This window comes from Neopelma chrysocephalum, unplaced genomic scaffold (assembly GCF_003984885.1).
Source record: "Neopelma chrysocephalum unplaced genomic scaffold, ASM398488v2 Primary Assembly neopelma1_75, whole genome shotgun sequence".
Lineage (NCBI taxonomy): Eukaryota > Metazoa > Chordata > Aves > Passeriformes > Pipridae > Neopelma > Neopelma chrysocephalum.
Window position 1 is genome coordinate 7,752,777 of NW_020897736.1, and position 20,869 is coordinate 7,773,645.

Sequence of the window (20,869 nt, forward strand, 5' to 3'; positions counted from 1 at the left end):
GAGCATGTGCTGCCCTTCACATCACCCCTGAGAAGCCACCTTCTTGTGCCCCAGCCTGAACTGACAAGCATTGACTCACAAAAGCATGATCTACAGCAGTTTTGTTTGTTGTTTGTTCTTCTCTAAGAGCTCAACTTAGCCAAACAGAGGAGCTTTTCCTGCTTCTTGCTTTCATTGCTTTTTTTTTTTGCCCTTGCGTCCTCTGAGGTGACCCAGCCACCTGTGGCTCTTATTCATACAAGGCTGTCCAGAAGTGCTGAATTACAGCACATCCTGCCCACAGCAGGAATCAGCGTGTCCTGATGGGAACATACATCTGGCTGCTGGGGGAAGGCTCAGAGCTGAGTATATTCCAGGGATCATCCAGCTCCTAGTGCTGAGGTCTAAAGGACATATGTTCTGGTGCAGCCCAGCCTGGGATGGCAGCCAGGTCTGCAATTAAAGAAGATCCCAGGTCATCCCTACCTACAGCAGCAGGAATGGAGATGGCAATCAGAGAATTGTGTGTCTTATCACTAGGTTGAGTGGATTGGATGTTGAGTGGATTTTCCTGGAGAGGAAGGGTGCCAAGGTCTCCACTACTGCTACATGATTCTGTACAAGCTCAAATGTCTTCACTTCCTGCACATAAATGGGAAGTTCAAATAATGTTTTGCCATACAAATCCACCTACAGTGGTTGTTGTGGCCTTTCCAAGGCAGGAGCAGGAGCAGAGCCTCCATCAAGTATGCCAGGAACAGGAAGAAAGGTGTCAAATGACCTTGGAAAGGAAATGTCAAATGACCAAGGAAAACAAAAGCACTGATTTTTTTTTTAATTTTATTTCAACATTGGGAAAAAAACTGCACAAAAAGAAAAATAAAACACAGCCTAAGAGTATGCCAAAGACCAAATCTGGTTTTAGCTGAGATCAGTGAAGGAACTTTCAGCTGTGGGCATGGAGTGAATGGCTCAGTAGTTCCCCTCTAAATGCTATTTTGGGCTACAGCCCTGCCCCTAGTATAAGAGTTGGGAGGGGGAAAACGTGTCTTCCCACCAAAGGCTGCCTTTAATATGTTAGTAGCTGTATTTCCACCAGTCCTAAGTTCTCATGAGGTTTTTTCAGCCCTACTCTGGTTTTGATTTCCGCTGTATCTCTGTTAGTGGCTTAAACTGTGGATAAATTGCACAGTCTTCTCTGAACACTGCTGCTCTACTACCTGCTGCTGTACTGTCAAACTCACTGGGGATAACATGTCATCTTTTCCTTTCCTAATCAGCTGGATGTCATTCAGAAAGCTAGGACAAGGAGAATTTTCCCCCCCAGACACCAGCTTTCCTTGGTAGCAGACAAACCTCAAGCCTTATAATACTACTTGTACATAGCACTTATATAGCTTTACATCCTCAAAGTGCTGTACTAGCATTAAGTAATTATCTCTCTCCCTAATGGCCATTAACACTGGCCTTTCATGAACCTCCCCCAGCTCCCTGAGGTTCATGTCTAATACAGCATTAAGCTGCTCAGAGGGAGTGACTGGCTGTCTTGCAAGACTATGGGCTTGGGTATGTAATGAGGCTTCAGAGCAGAGGCCAGATGCCCTGGAGTATCAGAAACATGTGGCTGTAGCCCAGGTCATGCACTTGGGAGCATCCGTCGGAAAGGGGTGGAAACGAGTAGGTGATAATGTGATCTTGCAATGGAGAGAGAAGAAGAAAACTTTGGTTGCTCAGAGGATGTGCACTGATTGCTCTATTTATTACCAGGATAGCACTGTGAACAGAAAGAGCAAAGCAGTGGGAATAGCGTGTCAATGTGGGCATGGAGAGTTGATCTAGGGAGAGAAAGTTAGAGAGCTAAAAATGTCAAGCAAAGCTAGACAACCATGGCAATGGGATAAAGAGGCCAGTCTGCAGGTCTATGAAGCATTGAGATAACAGGGAGAAAGGGCAGCTTGGCAGCATCATAGGATTTTAAGAGAGGAACAGAAGAGGATTTACTTGTCTTATTTGCTTTCAAGCAAAACCCTCTTCCAGGCTGCGGAGTGTCTCTAGGGAAGATGTTGCAATGCCACTGTTTCAGAACATTTTACCCTTAAGGGTCTTTAGAGGATGAGCCGATGTGATGGGTGGGCTCCCCCATCCCTGGATCACAGAGAAAAAGAGAAGATGGGGTGAGAAGATGACGTAGCTGTTTTGGAGAAGTCTCAGAAGTAGCATGCCCCTAACAAACACCAGTTCTCCATGGTCACTAATTTCTGAAACCTGCCAGGCCCAGCTCTGAGAAAGCAGAGGTTTGACTAAAACAAACTTTCACCTTCTCCCTGAAGACACGGTAATTATTCTTTCCAAAGCCAAGGACATGCCTTATAAACTGGCTTTGCAAAATAAAAAAAGAGCATCCTTTTTTTTCAACCTGATTTAATAGCATCATTTTGTTTTTATGCTTCTGGCAATGGCTGGTCCTGTAAAACAGTTATGTAGCTGTGGGAATCACGTGCAAGTCTACAGTGGCAAAACACAGCTCACAGCCACTACATGTTATGCAAAGGATTTCTGTCACCTTGGACACACTCAGCTTCCTGTGGCATCAGTAGCACAATCCCTCTATGCTCAACTCTAAATCATTTTGCTACATCAGCAAATAACAGGGTATGGCTGACTGCAGACCGGGAAGACTTGACTTGGCATTCACTCACTACACAGCTTCAGAGCAGGGCCTTTCCCTGCCTTCCTGCATCTGCTTTCTCATCTGTGAAATGGGAATTTTAATCCTAATCAGTTTGCAAGGGAAGCAGTAAAGGATAGGCAAAGGTGATTCTTTAAAATGTAATAGTCAGCCTTATGTGCTAGGCTAGACATTGGAGTGGTTTTATAGTAGAGTTTAATTGATGCCTGTTCTGCTTATAGCTAGTAACCGCAAGGCTTAACATTTGCTCTCAAAAATGTGGCTCCCTCTTTGAGATGCAAAGGATACCTCTGCAAGGAACATCTTATCACTGAGCATAGTTGGGCCATGTTTTGGGATCCACACATTTCTGGACGTTGCTTGCTTGTTTAGGTTTTTTTTCCCAAATTAATTTAATTATTAATTATTACCAGATCAATTTTTAGTAAAAGCTGTCTCACGTGACACACATGGTTGGGAGGAATGCTTTGGCAGTCCCTAGACTCCACTATATGAGCTATGCCAAGGTTGTGTCATCACATCCTTGGGAAAACTGTTGACTGTCTGTGTCACCTTGTTGGCAGTTCTTCACCAGGATGTGGTCTATAGCAGACCAAAGACCTTAACTTTATTTTGGCTTACTAGAACTGAGATGGGACTACTGGCTTCTCTGCAATGTTTTCAGGGCCAGATCCTCAGGTGGTGTAAATCAGAGCCCTCCCATTTGAGCAGTGCTGCTGCAACACTGTGTAAGCTGAGGACCTGTTTCATACATTCTGAACCTGTTCAAAAGGGAGCTAACTGTGCTCACTGCTTTGTGCTACCTGTAATCACAAATGATCCTGCAAGGTTCAGGATATTGCAAATGGTTTGCAATACGTAAATCATCTTGAGATTGCTGGAAAACTGAGGAGTTAGCGCTACTTAAAGAAGAATAAAATAAGCATTAGCACAAAACAGTTTTTGCCACAATCAGGTTTGATGTATGTCCTGTTCTGCTGGTAATGTTTCCTCAGAGCCCTTCACAAGAAGGGAAAGCAACTTGTAAAAGCTGGGAATGCAGGAAAGAGCTGAAATTGCAGCCAGGGTTTCAAAGGAACAAACAAAGAAAAGCATATTTCCATTTCCATTACTTCAGAACATTCTTGGGAGTTCAGAGCAGCAAGCTGAGAACACGCCAGCCCAGCCATCTCTAAAATAGGAGGTGTAGAGCTGCAATGAGCTTTTTATCTTCATGCATCTGCACTTAGGAAGAAAGATCTTCCTGAGACTTTTCGAACTCCTTCTCTTTTTTGAGGAGGGTCTTTTTCAGAGTAAGGAAGAAGGTTGGTCTGCAACCCTCTGAGTACAACATTGCAAACCTGAGTCTAAATTCTGTCAAACCCCAGAGAAGTCTGAACCCCTCTGTGCAGAAAGCCAGCTGAGCATCCTACCACTTTCACACCCTATTCCAACACACCTCCCCCTTGCTTCCAAACCCTGCAGTATCTCTGTACTGACCCTTCCCCACACTAGTTCTGCTTTAATCAGTCAAAGAAACCTGTGGAAAAACTGGCAGCTCACAGGAGAGCTCTTGTTTGTACAAGAAATGTTTTCATCTGAGTGAGCACAAGTCTCATTATTTCGAATAGCCACACATATGCTGGAATCCTGGACAGCAGATACCTTCTTCCCTCACCCTTCATGGGACCAGAGAGATTTCTGCCTGTTTGATTCAGCTGCAGTGCTACAAAGTTATTAGCACTTGCTTTTTTGGTGTCTGTAATGAGACAAGCAGCCTTCCAAGCAGCACCACGAAAGCGCTTTTTCTCATCTCCACTAAGACCTCGAACACTTTACCCTCAGCAGAAATGAGTGCTGGAGACCTGCAGCCCTGCTGCTTCCAGCACCAGCTGGTTGTAGCAATTAGCTGTTTTCCCACAGATGGATCTTCTTAGCAGAAGGACAGAACAGAGAAAAACTTATCCTGCTCAGAGACGCTTGTTTAGGAATCTCTAGTGAATCCGCAGGTAAATCCATCTGCTCTAGAACTGTTTGCATGTGTCCTGCAAGCCTCCTGTACCTCTGCTGAATTCATGTGCCATAAAGAAGGGTTGAGCCTTACCTGGGAAAGTGCCCTTCCCTGGCTTGGCATACCCCACTTTTTATACACCCGTGGGCTCTTCCATTTCCAAACTCTCCAAAGGGGCTGTATTTCCCTCCTCCATTAAACGCTGGGCATATCTCTGCCTGTTAGAGCCTGTTTTTACCAACAGACTGCCTTTTTGCAGTGGGGTCCTTCAGTCATTTACATATTCAAAGCACTCTTTGAAAAGGCCTGTAGCACAGTTTTATGAGCACAAAACCTTTCATGCAATTAGGTGATGCACAGATGGCTGTGCAAGGGTTTTAGAGAACCTTTCTGAAGAGGGACAGACCTCACTCTGTATTTCTGGTGGGTGCCTTGGAGCACTGAGGCCCTGCAATGCTTTGCTGGACACTGTTTCTTCCTGTGTGCCTGGGTTCACCAGACTGTAGGGCTGGAGTATGTTCTTGGCATTTTGCATTTGACTTCTTTACAAGGCCGTTTTGGGTGGAGAAGACGTCATTTATCTTGATACCTTTCACTCCCTATCTGTTGTGTTAACCAGGTGGGATTGGTGGGTAAACCCATGAGTGGATGGGGAGGCAGTAGCCAGCCCAGCTTTTTGGAACAGCTCAGGTCCTGATTTGGTTCACATCATGTCAGGGCTGACCCCTTCCTCAGGACTCCCACCACTCAGATTTCTGTGTGCCTTTGCCCTCACTCAGGTTGGAGGACACACCATGCTGCCTATCCGCTGGATGCCTCCAGAGAGCATCATGTACAGGAAGTTCACAACAGAGAGTGATGTCTGGAGCTTCGGGGTGATCCTCTGGGAGATCTTCACGTATGGGAAGCAGCCCTGGTTCCAGCTCTCAAATACAGAGGTACAACAGTGCTGAGACACCTCAGCTGAAAACTCTACTTTTTTGCCATCTCTCCTTTCCAGGTTGTTTGCAAAGCAGTTTGTACGTGAGTGGTCCCCTCTTTGGCACTCCCATGGTGATGACATAGGATAAGTGTCATTATCTCCATTTAAGAGCTCAGGGAAAACTGAGGCGTGCAGGAATCAAAGGGCTCTGCAAAAGCCGTATACTGGCCCATCCTCAGCCTCTCCCTTCTAAGTTGCTGACATACCTCTGTCGTATCTGATAAACTCTCAGGGTGCTGCCAGAACTGGGGATACCCAGATTACTTCTGGGATCTAAGTTACTGTCATGCCCTGAATTTCCTCTGCTTTCTCCTTTTGTATATGAGGCTCTTACTGCAGTCTCCAGTTTGTGAGAAATTGTTTTAAGGCTAATTGTTATATTGCATATTGCACATTTGCATGGGGCTTTTGGCCATCAGGATATCTCTTACATGGTTTGCCCCAGTTCATCGAGGGTGAAACCCAAGGAGCTGGTTTGTCCTTCTTATTTCTTTGACTAGCAAAAGTTGCAGCCCAGTAGTATGGGGATGCACTGTAAAAACGTTGAGGGAAGGCTGGCTGGGATTAGCGGGGTGTCAGCGCTGAGGTTTGAGGCACATCAGCAGAAATGCGTTGGAAGATTTTTGCTCAGAATAGCAGGGGGTATTATAGAAGAGGAAAAAGATGCATTGACATAGCAGTGTGTGGGAACCTTGCACATTTTTATCCTACTGTGTATCTAATGGATTTCAGAAATTTCACCTTTTGTAATGAGAAATGTGCATTTTCTGCTTTCTGGATACAGATCCCTTAATTAAGTGAGTTGCAGAGATGGCAAATCCAAGGTGTTGCTTTACAGCTCTAATACTTGCCCATTCGTGTGCTCAATGGGGCCTGACTGTATATCCCAAAGTAGCACACGCAAACATTTTAGAGACACAAACAATGGAATCGACAGCGACAGAAGTTATTTGTCACGCTATTTAATGAGCTGCTCTTGCATTTCCCTGTGAGAGTAAATACAAACACACAAATGAGCACATGTAGCTCGTACATGGGTGGTAGGCACGCTGGAATGTGACAGCTCCTCTGTGCCCGTGCCTTCTGCCTCAGTTTCCTCTGCAGGGCAGTAGAACTGAGAATAACCAGCCTTAATCTTGAGAGGAGGGCTGGTGAACATCTGCACAGATGTGGCTGTATTGTTTTGTTACCATCCCTGGGAGAAAATGTCACCCTTCCCTTTCCTATTGCTGTATCCACTTCTTTCTGATTGCTGAGGGCTCCCACCCAGAGTATCCTGGTGGGAGGGAGCCACATTAGCTCTCATCTGGCTTGTTTTTCACCATTTGTGGAGAGATGGGCAGAGCCTGTGTGGCTGCAGAGGACTGGCACCTCCACCAGCTCCTGGATGGTGTGGCATCAGAGCAAGTCTCTGTAGCAGTCCAACTGCAGTGGCAGAGCCCCACGGAGGGGCAGATTAATGAGCCTGTGCCAAGGTCCCAACTGCCGGGACTGGACCATGAGCAGGTACCAAGCTGGCCGAGCATTGCTGCTGCTGGGTGCCGGCGTTAGCAAGGCTGGGGTGCCCACTCCCTCCTGTGCCATCTGCGTGGCCTCATATCCCCAGGACATTTTCAGCAGTTTTTTTCAAGGCTGGAAGAGACCCCACCTGAGCAGAGGAACAAGGCAGGGCACAACTCAGCCAGCCCATTAACTTCTGTCTGTACCTTTCCTTTGCCCTGGAGAGACAGAGCCCACCACAGGGCTCCTGTGCATGTCCAGGATGTCTGGTCAGAAACCATAACTCACTTCCTCCCACAAGTCCTCAGCCAGCAGCTCTGTGGCAATGCAGGCTTCTCTGCATGCTGTGTCTTCCTTGCTTCCTTTCAGCAGCTCCTAATCTTTCCCTTCTGTATTTATATGCAAACAGCAAAGAGATAAGTATCCCTTGAGCTCTGTGGAGGGACCATTACTGTTCATAAATGATAAATTCCACACACCCCTTGCTGGGTGGCTTCCCTCAACACACTGCTTGGGATTGGTGTTTATCTGCAGAGTGTGGCAGGTCACTTGCAGACTTCAATGCTGGGACTCATCAACCCCAACCAAGGAGGCCAGACGGTAATAGCAGCTCTCTGACAAATCATCCCTTCCCTTTGCATGCATCCTGTAAACAAAACAGAAACAAATACTTAGGGGAGTTCTTTCCAATGGCATCCTTCTAGAGAGACTTCGATGTTATCCAAGAGCTCACATTTTTCTCATTAGCAGCACTGGCCTGACCCAAAACAGAGTGATAGTACTGCAGATTTTTTTCTCCATCACAGATGCCATTTGATATGAAATTTTATTCTTTTAGTTGCTTTTCTGTGTCAAAATGAGGCAAAGCTGCCCTTGGAGAAGTATGTAGGAAAAGATGCTCTGAATTCTTCCTTGTAAAACTCTCCTGGGCTTTGCAATGGAAAGGACTCTTGGTTTTCAGGCAAGAAAAATATAATTTCAGCTGTGCAAAATATTACTTTACTTTGGGGATTTTAAGACTTTTTTCCTTCTTCATTTAGCAGGAAAAACTGACATCATAAGTTAAAATTCCATTTCATTTGTATGTGAACTCCTGTTTGGAGAGCGCATTGAGGTAGGTAGGTGTCAAATGGGGAAGGTTTTTGAGATCTGAAAAACTCCAGCTGGAGACAAACTTTTCACTGCAAAATTGTAATTAACAACACACAAACAGGTGAACATTGAGGATCTGCAGACCTCTTGGCTTCTCAGTGCTCCCGTTCACTAAATGGTACCACATCAACCAAGCAGTAGCTGGGACAGGAGATGCTCCAGAAACTGCCCAGATGGTGTTCAATGTCTATTTTTTTTCTTTTTTTTTTAGGTAATTGAGTGCATTACCCAAGGCCGAGTTTTGGAAAGGCCTCGAGTCTGCCCCAAGGAGGTTTACGACATCATGTTGGGCTGCTGGCAGAGAGAACCTCAGCAACGGCTCAACATCAAGGAGATCTACAAGATCCTTCATGCTCTGGGCAAGGCCACACCAATCTACCTGGACATCCTTGGCTAGCAGTGGCCACTTGTTGGAAGTCCCTGCTCCTTCCTGCCATCCTTCCTTCCCTCTCCCCCTCCCAAGTCCTTTGCCCCTCAGCTCCCAAGCAAACATCTTCATATAAACTCAAGTGCCTGCTACACATACAACACTGAAAAAAAAACAAAAAAAGCAAAACAAAAAGCAAACCAACAAAAATCCCAGAGAACAACAACCTGTAAGGCAGTTTGGCTTATATATATTTATAGATATCTCTATATATATAACTTCCACACCAATACAGAAAGAAGCTGCTGTTACAGAAAATTGTAAGACTATAAAAAAAAAAAAGAAACAAAAAAGGGAGAAAAAATACTTAAAAAGATATATATAATTAAAAAAAAAAAAGAGAGAAAGAAAGGAGAAGGTATCTTTCCCCCGAGCAATGAAGCAGTGAATTGTAACCCTGCTGTGAGTATGGTTCGGGCTGCTGGGCAGGGCTCTAGACTGGCTATGGCAGCAATGCCATCCTGGGTAGGAGCCCCAGGAAGAAAGCCTTGCCCTGGTTGTATGATATGCACTGAATGTGTGAAATCAGTCCTCCCTTTTCGTCCTTACCTCCCTCCCTCCTTTCCAGCCCACAGGTGATGGGTGCAAAGCCAGGGCAGTGCCCCTGGATGAACTCTCTTTTACCAACCCCTTCCGTCCCTTCCTCTCAGACCTTCCCTGTCCCTCTCTGCCTTCCTGCCTTTTCCCTCCCTCCAACATTTCAGGACAATTTTTCTAATTTGCTGATTCTTAAATGTATAGACTCAAGGCTTTCGAACACACAGTCAAAGGATTGTGGCACCTACGGGTAAAACACACACCGGGAACCAGCTGCCCTCCCGCAGACTGCAAGTTTGCCTGGCCCAGCCCTCCCTCTGCCCTGTGCCGGCTGCTGCCAGTGCTGGGAGAGCAGCGGGACCAACGTGGCTGTGCACAGGAGTCAGAGGGTGGTCCTGGAGACCCGGTCCTGACTCATCCCCAACCCATTTCAGTGTGTGAGACAGGAGTGCTGTTTGCCCAGGGCATCCAGTGCAGGCGGTCACTTTGGGAGGAACAACCTCATTCCTCCCCACCCTTCGTGGTTGCTAGCAACCATGGAGTTGTTCCCCCTCCCTCAGCTGTCTGCACCAGGGCCAAATTGGTCCCTGGTGTGAACCTTGAGCGAGCAGAGTTGGATCCCTGCTCCCCTTACGGGGGGAAAGGCTACAGGGTGCAGACAGCTGGGAACATGCCTGCAATCCAGCTGGGCATGTCTATAGGGTCAGCATATCCCAGTGCTCTTCCTCCCTATCCTCTTCCCTTCCCCGTTCCTGCCCCATGCCTCAGTCCAAGCCTCAGGCACAAGCCAGCGGGGGACAGGGAGGGGGACAGGGCTTGTGAGATGGCTGGGAACCTACCAACACCTGCCTGCAGCTCCCTTGCCATTCTCCTCACGTCCCCATCCCCTGAAAGGATTGATGCATCTGCCTTTGAGCTGTTGTGAAATGCAGAGGCTGAAGAATAGCTCCACAGGCAGCCCCGGGAGGAGGGGGGAAGGAGGGGAAGGTGCCTTCAGGAGCAGACGGCTCAGCGGATGGCCGCAGCGGCCAGCCTTGCATCTCAATGAGGAGAAAGGCCTGACAGGCAGCAACAGGGGGTGGTGGGGACAGTGAGGGAGAAACAGCAGCATCCTCCCTACTGCCCATCTCCCTGGACCTGGGGAAACACTGAGTCAGACATTGCATCCTGCCTGTCCAGACTGGGCCTAGAATATAAAACCTTTCTGGGTCTTTTTTTCGTGTGGCTAATGGAGGACGAGGGGGAACCTCAGCTTGGCAGCTGCTCTCAGGAGGCAGGGAGCGGGTGGCACAGGCATTGTCAAGGCAATTTTGAGAAGGCAATAACTACCAGCACAAAAATAGCCTGCTTGGATGTGGCACTTTCCTGAAAGGGAATGCAGATGGGGAAAAGGAGACAGAGAAGGGATCTTGGCTCCTTCCCCATGGCCAGAGTAGTATTCATGGCCAGGATGCAAGGGGAGATAGGTGACTCTGCTTATGTCTTGCATTGGAAAAGAAGATTTTGCATCCTTCCCTCATTACCCATGTTTCCTGGCAGTCTATAACCCTGGCAGTCTATAACTCTCACCCCTGGCTCTTCCATGACCTGACTTATGGTTTTAGACAGAGACAGGGGATATTGCTACAAGGAGGATTGTGGTGGCAATAGTTGCTAAGGTTTTATTCTGTGCTTGTGTAATGAGCAGTGGAAGCCTTGAGTGGGACACAATGGGAGGCAGTAACCATGTGGGAGTAAGGACATAACCTTCCTCTGCATATTAGAGAGATCTGGGCTAGTGGGACAGACTCGTGCCAATGGAGGCTGGACAGACTGCCACTAAACAGGCAGTTTAGCTGCACAGCATGGACACCAGTGATGGCATGGTTGTGGACAAGGGTGTGGACCAGCACACGGAGTCCGCACACAGGAGCAGCGCACCATGCCATGCCTGACAGCAGGATCTCACTCCTGTGGGAGAGGACATCCAGTTTTCCTCACCTGCCTACTTCGGTCCAACTTTGAAAGTGAAAAAGATTGGTTGAAAATTTGCCTGCCCTGGCCTGGCTCCCTTTGTGTGCAGGCTGCTTTGGCTAAAAGGAATTGATATTCTGCACAGGGGAAGAACAAGCAATGGCTGTTAATTGCCCAGCATCTCCAAAAGAAAACCCTTTCCCGGGGCTGCCTGTCTCTTACTCCAAGTGGCTTCTGGCTCTTGTGGCTCCCAGGCACTGCGTCAGATTGCGCAAGGCCACAATTTTATCCACCCCTCTCTCTTGCTGTCATGCTCTCATTTCTTTTTTGGCCAATGTCACAGGCTTTTACACTATCAAATCACCTACAGACACGCTGTTCCCAGTGGATGAGAGTCCCTTGTCACCATTCTGCATAGCAGCTACATCCTCCCTTCCCTCTTTCCTCCTTCCCCTGCTCCCCAGCACAGTCACCTGTCCCTTCACCATCTCTCTATACAGTCACAGCAGCGAGGTGAGCTCAGGAGCCGAGCGTGACACCGAGCCTTGGTGCTGCATGTTTAGGAATAGCTGGTCTGTGAGGGAAGTTCATGGATCCCCAGAAGATGTGAAGTGGCTCATGGTCTGCCTGCTTTACTGCTAGTCCCACCACGTGCAGTAACTGCCTTGGAAAAAGGTCCTTTTGTCAAAGTTAATTGTGAACAATTACTCAGAAGAGCTGGATAAGCTGCTGTTCTGCAGTGTGACATCTGCCCTGTTGCTGCTCTAGGCCCCTTGGCCTGTCAGTGCTGGATGGAGGTTTGTCAGGGGGAAGGAGGAGATGGTTTTGTGTTCAAAGACATGATGGAAAGTGCTGCATCCCTTTTTGGCTTGATAGTTTTGGATGGGAAGAGGGAAAGCAGCTGTGCTGCATTCCTAGTGAACACCCTGAGACCTCATTTCCAGAAGCACGTTTCCTGGACCAGAAGTGGAGCTGCCCATCAGCATGGGTGATGCTGATCTTCTCTGTAGGAAAATGGGCTCTGGGGTGGCCCCACTGTGTGTGTGAGGGGAGGAAGAAGAGCAGAGTTTGGGGGAAACTGTCACAGAGTACCAACATCTGAGTGTTTAGAGTCAAAGAGAAATGAGTTCATGCTTCGTCTCTATTTCTAGGAGAGACACTTCCCAATGCCCTGCCTCTACTAAGAGCAGAGAGCTATTCTTGCTGCCAGAGAACCTCAAAAAGTCTCACCCAGCTCTGGGGCAAGCCAGGCCTAATTCCCAGCACATCCAGCAGACGTTCCCACCACCCAGCCTCTTCCATCCGCAGTTTTCTCAAGGGGCTTGTGACAGGGAGCTGGAAGGAACACTAGTCTGAATACAGCTGAGAAGGGACCATGGGGTCTTCCTTGTCCCAGCTGTGCCCTGCTCCCCAAAAATTAGAATTGATTGCACCAACTCAGTCACCCAAGGGTGTCATTGTAATGATGCTTTCTTGGAGGTGAAGGTGCTATTTTGGTGCATGGTACGGATGGAAATTGTGTACAAGGGCTGCAAACTGTGGGCAGTAAATGTGGCTCCAGCCCCAGGGCCTCATCAGTGACCTGTCTTGCCTTCTCCAGCGGTTACTTTTCCTTCTACTCCAGTCTGTCAGGTTGCAAGACAAAAGCTGAAATGTAGCCAAAGGAAGACATAAAATGATCAGTCAGACTGAAAGTCCATCCTGTCTCCTGAAAAACTTGCCCATCTGGTCTTTTTAAATGTTCCTCAGTGCACGTGTTTGGGGGTGAAAAAGTCTGAGCTGCGTCATTTCAGGCCTGTCCTTGGATCTGCAGGGTGTTGAGTTACAGACAGGTGACTCTGGGAACTGTGCTGCACACAAAAATGTGGAAACTCTGGAGTGTCTTCAGAGAGGCTGCTTGCTTGGGAGACATCATTACCTTTGAGCTGTTTGCTTGTCCCCAGGAGCGGGTGGAACAAGGTGAGAAAATAAGTGGGGAAATAAAAGAGCCAAGAAAAGGGAAAGGCGGGTTTTAGAAGGCAAGTGAGTATCTTGGGTTGGGAAATCGAGACACATTTGGGGAGTGTGGTGTAGAATTTTAAGTAGCACAGTGGGTACAAGCAAAACCAAATGAAAATAGCAATGTGCTGGAGCTCCAGGAAAAGTTAGCTATAACTCTGGGCAAATACTGGTTTAAAAAGGAGGCAGAAACCAATAAAATCAAGGGACCATTTATGCAGGCAGAAAACCAAATCACTGAGGTTTTTGTTTTTCTGTTTTTGTTTGTTTATTTGTTTGTTTTTCCCTGCAAGAAAACGCAACTAAAAGAAGGTCTGAAAAGTTATGCTTTTTCAGGGGCACAGACAGAAGTATAATACTATATGAGCTGTTTCCTTTCATGTGAAAGGCTCTTATTTCCCAGAACTCAAATGTATAGGTTTCCTTGAGTTCAGCATATGGGTTGAAGAATGCAGACGTGAATCACCACAATCCCCCAAACCCAGAGGTAGCTCTGAACACTTGATCAGGTGGCATTCATGTGCCACTCTGTATGGAGACAATACTGTGTTCAGGATGTCGTCTTAAGAAGTTTTTTTTTTTAATCTTTATAATTTCCTCCCTCCTCAGGAAGTATCTACATCTTTTCCTGTTCTGGCCAGGATTCAGCTGAACCACTACAGCCATGGCTCATACCCAGTGTTTTTTACAGCTCGAGGTGTTCTCTGGTTGTAAGTCAATGATGAGGATAAGCAAGGGGAATAAATGAGATCCTGGCTGTGATATCATGCTGTGATAGCTCCTCTGACAGCTGGAAAGCTCTGAGCATCAACAGGGTTGGCTCCTTTGCTATGGGACTCACAGGCACAGGCTTGTCTTGGCACATCCCAAAAGGCTTGTTCTCCATTCACATGCAGTGGCTTTCTGATGGATGTTGAGGTCATGGAGCCTTGTCACAACACTGCCGTCTCCAAATGAGTACCAAAAATAGAAAAAGAGAAATTTTCCCTCTCAGCACTGCATTCCAGGAGTGCACAGACTTGCTTAACTCTAAGGTACCTTCTCCACTTCTGTACCAATGCGTCTCTTGTGTCAGTACCCATTTTATATTTAAGTAGGTGCTAAGTCCTAAAAATTCTTTTCCCTTTTCCCCTCTCCTTGCAAGCAGGGATATTGAGTTTCAAGCCTGAGAAAATAGGTGTTTTCAAAACATCTGTTCTGGCTGGCAGTGTCATAAATGACACAGGCAGAGACGTCAGTCACTGCTCTGAGAGGAATGCAGGAGCATTCCATCTCTCCTGTGCCTCTTATTCCTTTCCAGTACACCACTGAGCCATGAAACAGCTCCCAGAGAGAAGTGATTGGACTCCTATTGCTTGAAACTTTGAAAAACTGAACTGAGGAAAGACATAAGAGACCAAAGAGAAGGAAGGACAAAATATTCCAGCTTTCTTCAAGGGTTAAGTGAGCTGGTAGGTAGGTTTCATCTCGATGCCTTCAGTTTGTCACAGACCCAATCTGACAGCTGTTTTCAGACTAAAGGAATGACCATTAGTTCCTTCTCCCTTCTGCTAGTCCCACAATCTCTCCAAGGGGAAAGGAGGCACAAAAAATCTAACCATCGCTTCCTCACACTGTCAGGAGTCCTCCTTAGGAACTGATCTGCTGCCCAGCACAAGCGACTGATCCCACAGCTGAAAACTGGAACAGTTGTTCTGAGGGAGAGTTTAACTGCTGAAGCACTGGCTGCTTAGGACAAGGTCCCAGCAGGGAAGGACTGAAATACCTCTAAAGAAAATCGTAGCTCTGGGAGGTCCAAATGTCTTCTTGCACGTTTTCTCTCGCTCTCTGCTGGCTTCCAGCCTCCCAGTCTTTGCTGCTTGATACTCAGATAGCTGAGTTTCTTCATTCACTCCCTTTACAGAGCACAGAGAGCTGGTGGAGGTGTTTGATTTCGATGTGGTAGGTGAGATAAGATTTCTCCCCCCATGCCCTCTTCTTTTTCTCCCTGCGCAGCTCCTGTCCTTGCAGTTCTCAGGACTTGACTAGGAGAGTTTTTAAATGAAGTGAAAGTCTTAATGTGAGGTGAATCCCAAGACCACAAACAGTTTGGACTTCAAACAGTGAGAAAATTGGCGCCGGATGATTCCGCACACAAAGCAGAAAACTTTCATTTCCTGCAGGCAGGATGGAATTGACTGTTATATTAAGACTTCAGAAGGAGCACTGCCCCGGAGTAATTTCACTGCTGTCAGGCAGTGTTGACATCTAGATTAACCTCTGTGCAGTGAATTTTACAGCAAAGCTCATTGTAATGCATGTGGGGTATCTCCTGTAAATCCCAGCTGAAGCCCACGGTGTCCCACCCTTCTGCACAGGAGGAAGGGTCGGGGAGCAGCCACTATCATTTTTGACCCCAGCAAAGCATGACTCTAACCTCATCCAGGCCAGTTCTGCTGAAACTACCATGCCAGTTCTGCTGATTTTCTACCATGCTAAAGTGACAGTAGCTCCAGCCTATATTTTTTTTTTTAATTCCCCAAAGGGGTTTACATCACAAGGCTAAAATTTTTGCCAGTGACAAACAGCTCCCTTCAGGTATCCATCCAGCAACACAGTCCTAATTAAAAGGCACTAGTTAACTGGTGGCAATTAGCTGCTTGCACTGATTAACACCAAGACATATAATCCCCACACACAATGCTCTGATCAGATGTGATCTAGGACTAAATGGCAGACAAACTCCCAGCTGATGTGGGATAGTGGCATCCAATCCTATCCACCCGCCCACAGGCCACTATCAACACTGTTTACCAAACCAAAACTGCATGAATTAAAGAAGTTCACACAGTTAACTCAGTGCAAGTCAGAGGACATTGCAAAAGAAGTCTCTTGGCACCTGAACTGAATGCTCCTGTTGACAAGTTGGAAGCATAGACCAGACCTCAAGTCCTTTTGTCTTTTGTGTAGGAGTAGGGGGAGCAGTGAAATGTCCCAGGCAGGAGCACGACAGCTTCTTCACTTTTATGTGAGTAGAGAAAATCCTCTCTGTGGTTATTGAGATGCATCTCTGAGATACACTTTGTGAAAAAATCACTAGCATCTAAAACAAAAAAAAATTGAAGCAAAAGGGTAGGTTTCTTTCTTTGTGTGTTTTTGTCACACCTTCTTATTCTCACACTTATTTTAGTACTGTCATTGCTCTGCAGGCATCTATAAGTGGTTCTAGACAAGAGACAGGCTGTCAGGTACCGAACAGATCCACCGCTAACCCTAAGGGAAAAATCTCAATAGGACTTCTAGAAACCTCTTTCAGATTCCACCCATCCTCTCACCCACAGCTTTTCATGATAGGCTTTGGACTGCGTAGAGGGGACATGTCTGTAGTTTCCTTTCATCTTCAGAAGGAGTTGTGGCATTTCTGCAATCTGACCCAACAGGAAGATTCCTTCAAACTAACATTTATTACCCCCAATTATAATACAGCTGAAAAGGCTATCCAAGGTTATAGAAAAGGTCAAGCACTTACTTTGGACTGGAATTTGCTTTGGAAGAAATTTGATGGACCAATTTAACCACCACAGCACATCAAAACCTGGTGGCTTCATTTAAAAAGTAATCAGTATTGTATTTCGCTTTAGACATCCGTGCATTAGTGTTCTGCAAATATGATTTCCTCTTTGTTTGCATTATTGATGCCATAAAATGTCAGACACATTAAAGAAAAAAAAAAGAGGCCAACCTTTGGGGGTTGGAATGATTCTGGCTGAATTGCAGTTGGGTTACTTTTATTTCCCATGATAGCGATGCACTGTTACTCATTCTGCTATTGCTTTACAAAGAGTTCTCTGTAAGTGTATTTATTCAGCCAACCATATTTCAGGAAACACATAACCTTGATATTTTTTACTGTGTGTGGCAGTGCTGTGTGTATGTGTGTTGGGGAGAGGAAGGGAGGTGGAGCTTTTTACAAGAGCCCTCCCATGTCTGCTAATGTGTTGGCTTTGTGTAATGCCGAGTGCCTCCCTCCTGCTCAGGTGGCTGGTTTGATTTAACCTCAAGAACTGACTTTTGTTATCAGAATTTGAGGTCTTCTGGTTTTGCACTGCCCAGAATCTGTCATCTGCTTTCACCATTCAGCAGCCATCTGCTATCCACAGAGGTTCCTAGATGTCTGTGCCACTGAGATTACACAGCACTCAAGTCTCAGGCATGTGATAGAGGAGTTTTAGCACATTCTGATCCTGGACCAACAGCGAGTTTACTGATTTAGCTTGGTTCCCACTCAAGGTCTGACTACAGTTCCCAAGACAAATAATATTAGCTGCTCAGTGCTTTTCCTCACAGACCATTAAGAGCACAGGCCTTGGTGGCTGTACGCTCTCTGCCTCACCTCTCTATAATGAATGGAGATTCATTTTTCAGTGTTCCTGTGAGCTTTTTGGGAGAATATTCTTCCTCTTAAAATCTAAAAAATTCTCAAGTATTTTGTCTTCTTGAAAGTAAAAGTGAAAAAATAAGGTGGAAATATCTCCCTGGATATATATTTCTGGTGGAATATTTTCATCAGTGGTAAAATTTCTTTTTAGCTTTTCCTTCCAGTGACATCAAGACTTGGGTGCAGAAGAAGGAGAATACAGTGGACCAGTCTAAGGAAGGGATTCAACTAGGACCTAGACTGCAAAGTTATCTGTTCACATACTAGGCCCTTGACAGCTTCATAGAGAAAGAAATCCCCAGCTTTTTTTGAGCAGATTCCTGCCCAAATTCCTGTCTTGTTCCTACTCCAGTTCTGAACAATGACTTTGAGATGGCCTTCAGATCTCTTTATCTTCACAGATCCCTCTCAGGGCTATCCAAACAGCCCAAAGAAGTGATGACAGGGGCTGAATGGGTGCATAATTTGGTGTTTTTCTTTCACTTTTTCACCAGGGGCAAAGATGGTGAAAGTGACAGAACAGAAAAATTATTTTTCCCAACAGGAGAGATCCATTTTCTTTTTAAGCTCTGATATTTAAGATGCCGTACAACAGTACCTATAAATATGCCTTGAATTGTTGAATGAGCACAAGGAGTATATTTGATTTTGTTTTTATGTCTATAATTTCTCTCGCCAAGAATTCAGCTGTTACTCAGCTCCCAGCAGGTTGTTCTGATTGCTGGAGAGATGTTTGGGATTGATTCCGGCTGTGACCTGTTCTAGTCCAGCCTCATTCTTATGTAGCTAGATTGAAACAATAGAAATCAGCAAGAGACTGAATTGTTGTTCCTGTGTAACTAAACCTTCTTGTGCAACACCAAGCTAAACCTTGAAGGCATTGAACAACCACAACTTTAAGATCAGTAAAGGCTCTAGATACTGAGAGGGACTGAAGGTCACTATGATGTTGGGAACAGAACGGCAGGAGAGAGAAAGAGAAATGCTACAAGGAAAAAAGCAACAAACATTACATCAGAAAAGACAGTGGTTGGTTTATAAAACAAGAAAATCCACTGCTGTTCATGAGAAAAGAATCAGAATATTCACCCTGGCAACCAAGAACATTGGCCATCAGGACAAGAGCAGCTCTGTATCCTACAAACCTCCTCTCACTTTTAATTTCCTTTTTCTCCTTTTCCTGCTAATACAGAACAAATCCTGGTTTATGGCCTTCCTGAAAACTGAAATTAAGAGGCAGATTTGGGAGAGGAAGAGAGAGATCCTGCTGGATGATCAACAGCTTTATAGCCCAGCACCTTTCAGTAGCAAGTGCCTGGTGTGTCCTTTATTTCTTTTTCCTTTATTTTTTTTTTTTAATACAAAGACTATTTGATACAAGTAGTGTTCACGTTAAGGCCTCAACAATAATAATGATAAAAGTTCCCTTCCTAAGATTAATAATACAAAAATCTCTCGGTAAAATGGAGATTATACCGTGTCGTAGCCGCGTCCTTGCGGATCAGCACCGCGGACAGCGGCACCTCCCGCGCCTCTCCCGGCCCGGCGTTTCGGGCATCGCTGGAGGAGGAACTCCGCTTTAGAAGAAGGAACTCTACTTTCGAAGAAAGAATTCAACTTTTGAAGGAATCATGCCCACACTGGTCAGGGCACTGCTGTCTCACCCTTCGTTCTTTTCTCCCATCCTTTTTTCTAGTGTGAAATCATTATCTGGTATCTTGTTTTCAAATGATGGAGGAAGGATAGTTTAGAACACAAAACAATAACTCCAGTTCCAGAGAGAGGACCATTTGTCCTTCAGAATTAAATTCCCTGCCCCACTTCTTCCTGCACTAGTGTTCTACTTACAAAGGCTCCATCTCTAATTTGGATTGTGAAACGTTCCTATCTTCTCATCCATTGGGACAGTTTGACAAATGGAGAGCTACTATACTGATAGCCCTTCAGAAACAGAGTATTTATGTTATTGGAAGCATCATGTGATTCAGCTTTGGCCATCAATTACATTTAGGGTAAATGTTGGTAAAGGGTAAACAGAAAAATTTCTTGAAAAATTGCAAGCAAGGGACATATAAAGGACACTCAGGCCCCTAAAAGTTATTTTCACATCAAGCCACAGAAAAAGCCACATTACTGTGTAGTGGAGAGTTGTCAGAATCATAGAATCATAGAATGGTTTGGGTTGAAAGGGACCTTACAGATCACCTCGTTCTGCCCCCCCTGCCTGACCAGGTTGCTCCAGCTTGGCCTTGAAGAGTCAGACAGAGATGAAGAGCCATGCAGGGAAGAGCAGGCATCAAAAGACAAGTCTCCAAATGGAGAAGCAGTTATATGTCACGTAACAAACATGTCAGGCATTTCAGTACTCAGCTTGTTCCACCTGCATACTTGGGATTTCATTCCACATTTTCCTTCATGATATTAAGGAAGATACATCCTCAAATTAAGGTTGGACATCTCCTGGACCTGTTCATCGTGGTGAGAATTTGTTGGGCAGGAGCATGCAGGCTCATTAATCCCTGAAAAATTTAATGTGAGGAAGAACAGCCAGAAAAGTGGGCCAGAAAGTTGAGCTATTCCCCCCACTCAACATAGGCTGCTTTCTAGAAGCAGTTTCCTCTGTATCCCACCTCCCACATACTCCCCAGCTGTGACTGGCAGTTACTACAGTGGGACATGTGGATGGACACTCGGAGACAGTGAGGACTGGGAAGTGCCTAAGACACAAGGCCTCAAAACTTGTAAGTAACAATACCAAAAATAAGGAATTAACGCCAGACTTCTGATGTTTAGGGCCACCTGGAAGTCAGAAAGGATGAGCTTGCAGGGGGTGGCAAAGATTATTTAATGAGGGGATTAGAGAACAAATGGTGCTAAGAGGAGGGAGAAAAGAAGCCCAATGGGACACAGAGAAAGGAAGGAAATGGACAAGGACTTGATTCCCAGTGGTCATGGGGGTAGTGAAAGTCAGATGTGAACTGTGGTGAAGCAGAGGACAGCCCTGGCTGGGGAAGAACTATGGTTGTGAGGAAGGAGTCACTACAAAATGAAGTGTGCTCATCTAAATGAGTCCTGAAATTTCCTCCAAACTCTCAGCCCTGCTGGGCTTCTCCTAGGCCCAAATTCTCTGCTTCAAACCCCACAAATTCCATAATTTTAACAACATTTATTTCGCTCTCTGACAGCTCTGGTTACAGTACAAGCAGGCTAGACTGTTTTTGTTCCCCTCACTCCCCCTGCTCTGC

The 20,869-nt window shown here is 46.0% G+C and overlaps 1 protein-coding gene across 3 annotated transcripts in view; it reads left to right on the forward strand.

Moving 5' to 3' along the window:
* NTRK3 (neurotrophic receptor tyrosine kinase 3) overlaps positions 1–18,939 on the forward strand; it is a 219,466-nt gene extending 200,527 nt beyond the window's left edge. For 2 of the 3 annotated variants that reach the window (XM_027688403.1, XM_027688405.1), the window contains 2 exons: positions 5,438–5,596; positions 8,504–18,939. In XM_027688403.1, coding sequence (XP_027544204.1) covers positions 5,438–5,596; positions 8,504–8,689 — 345 coding nt within the window. In that variant the 3' untranslated portion in view covers positions 8,690–18,939. The remainder of the gene's footprint in view (positions 1–5,437; positions 5,597–8,503) is intronic. The other variant, XM_027688402.1, reaches the window with a different exon arrangement.
* Positions 18,940–20,869: the final 1,930 nt, after the last annotated feature.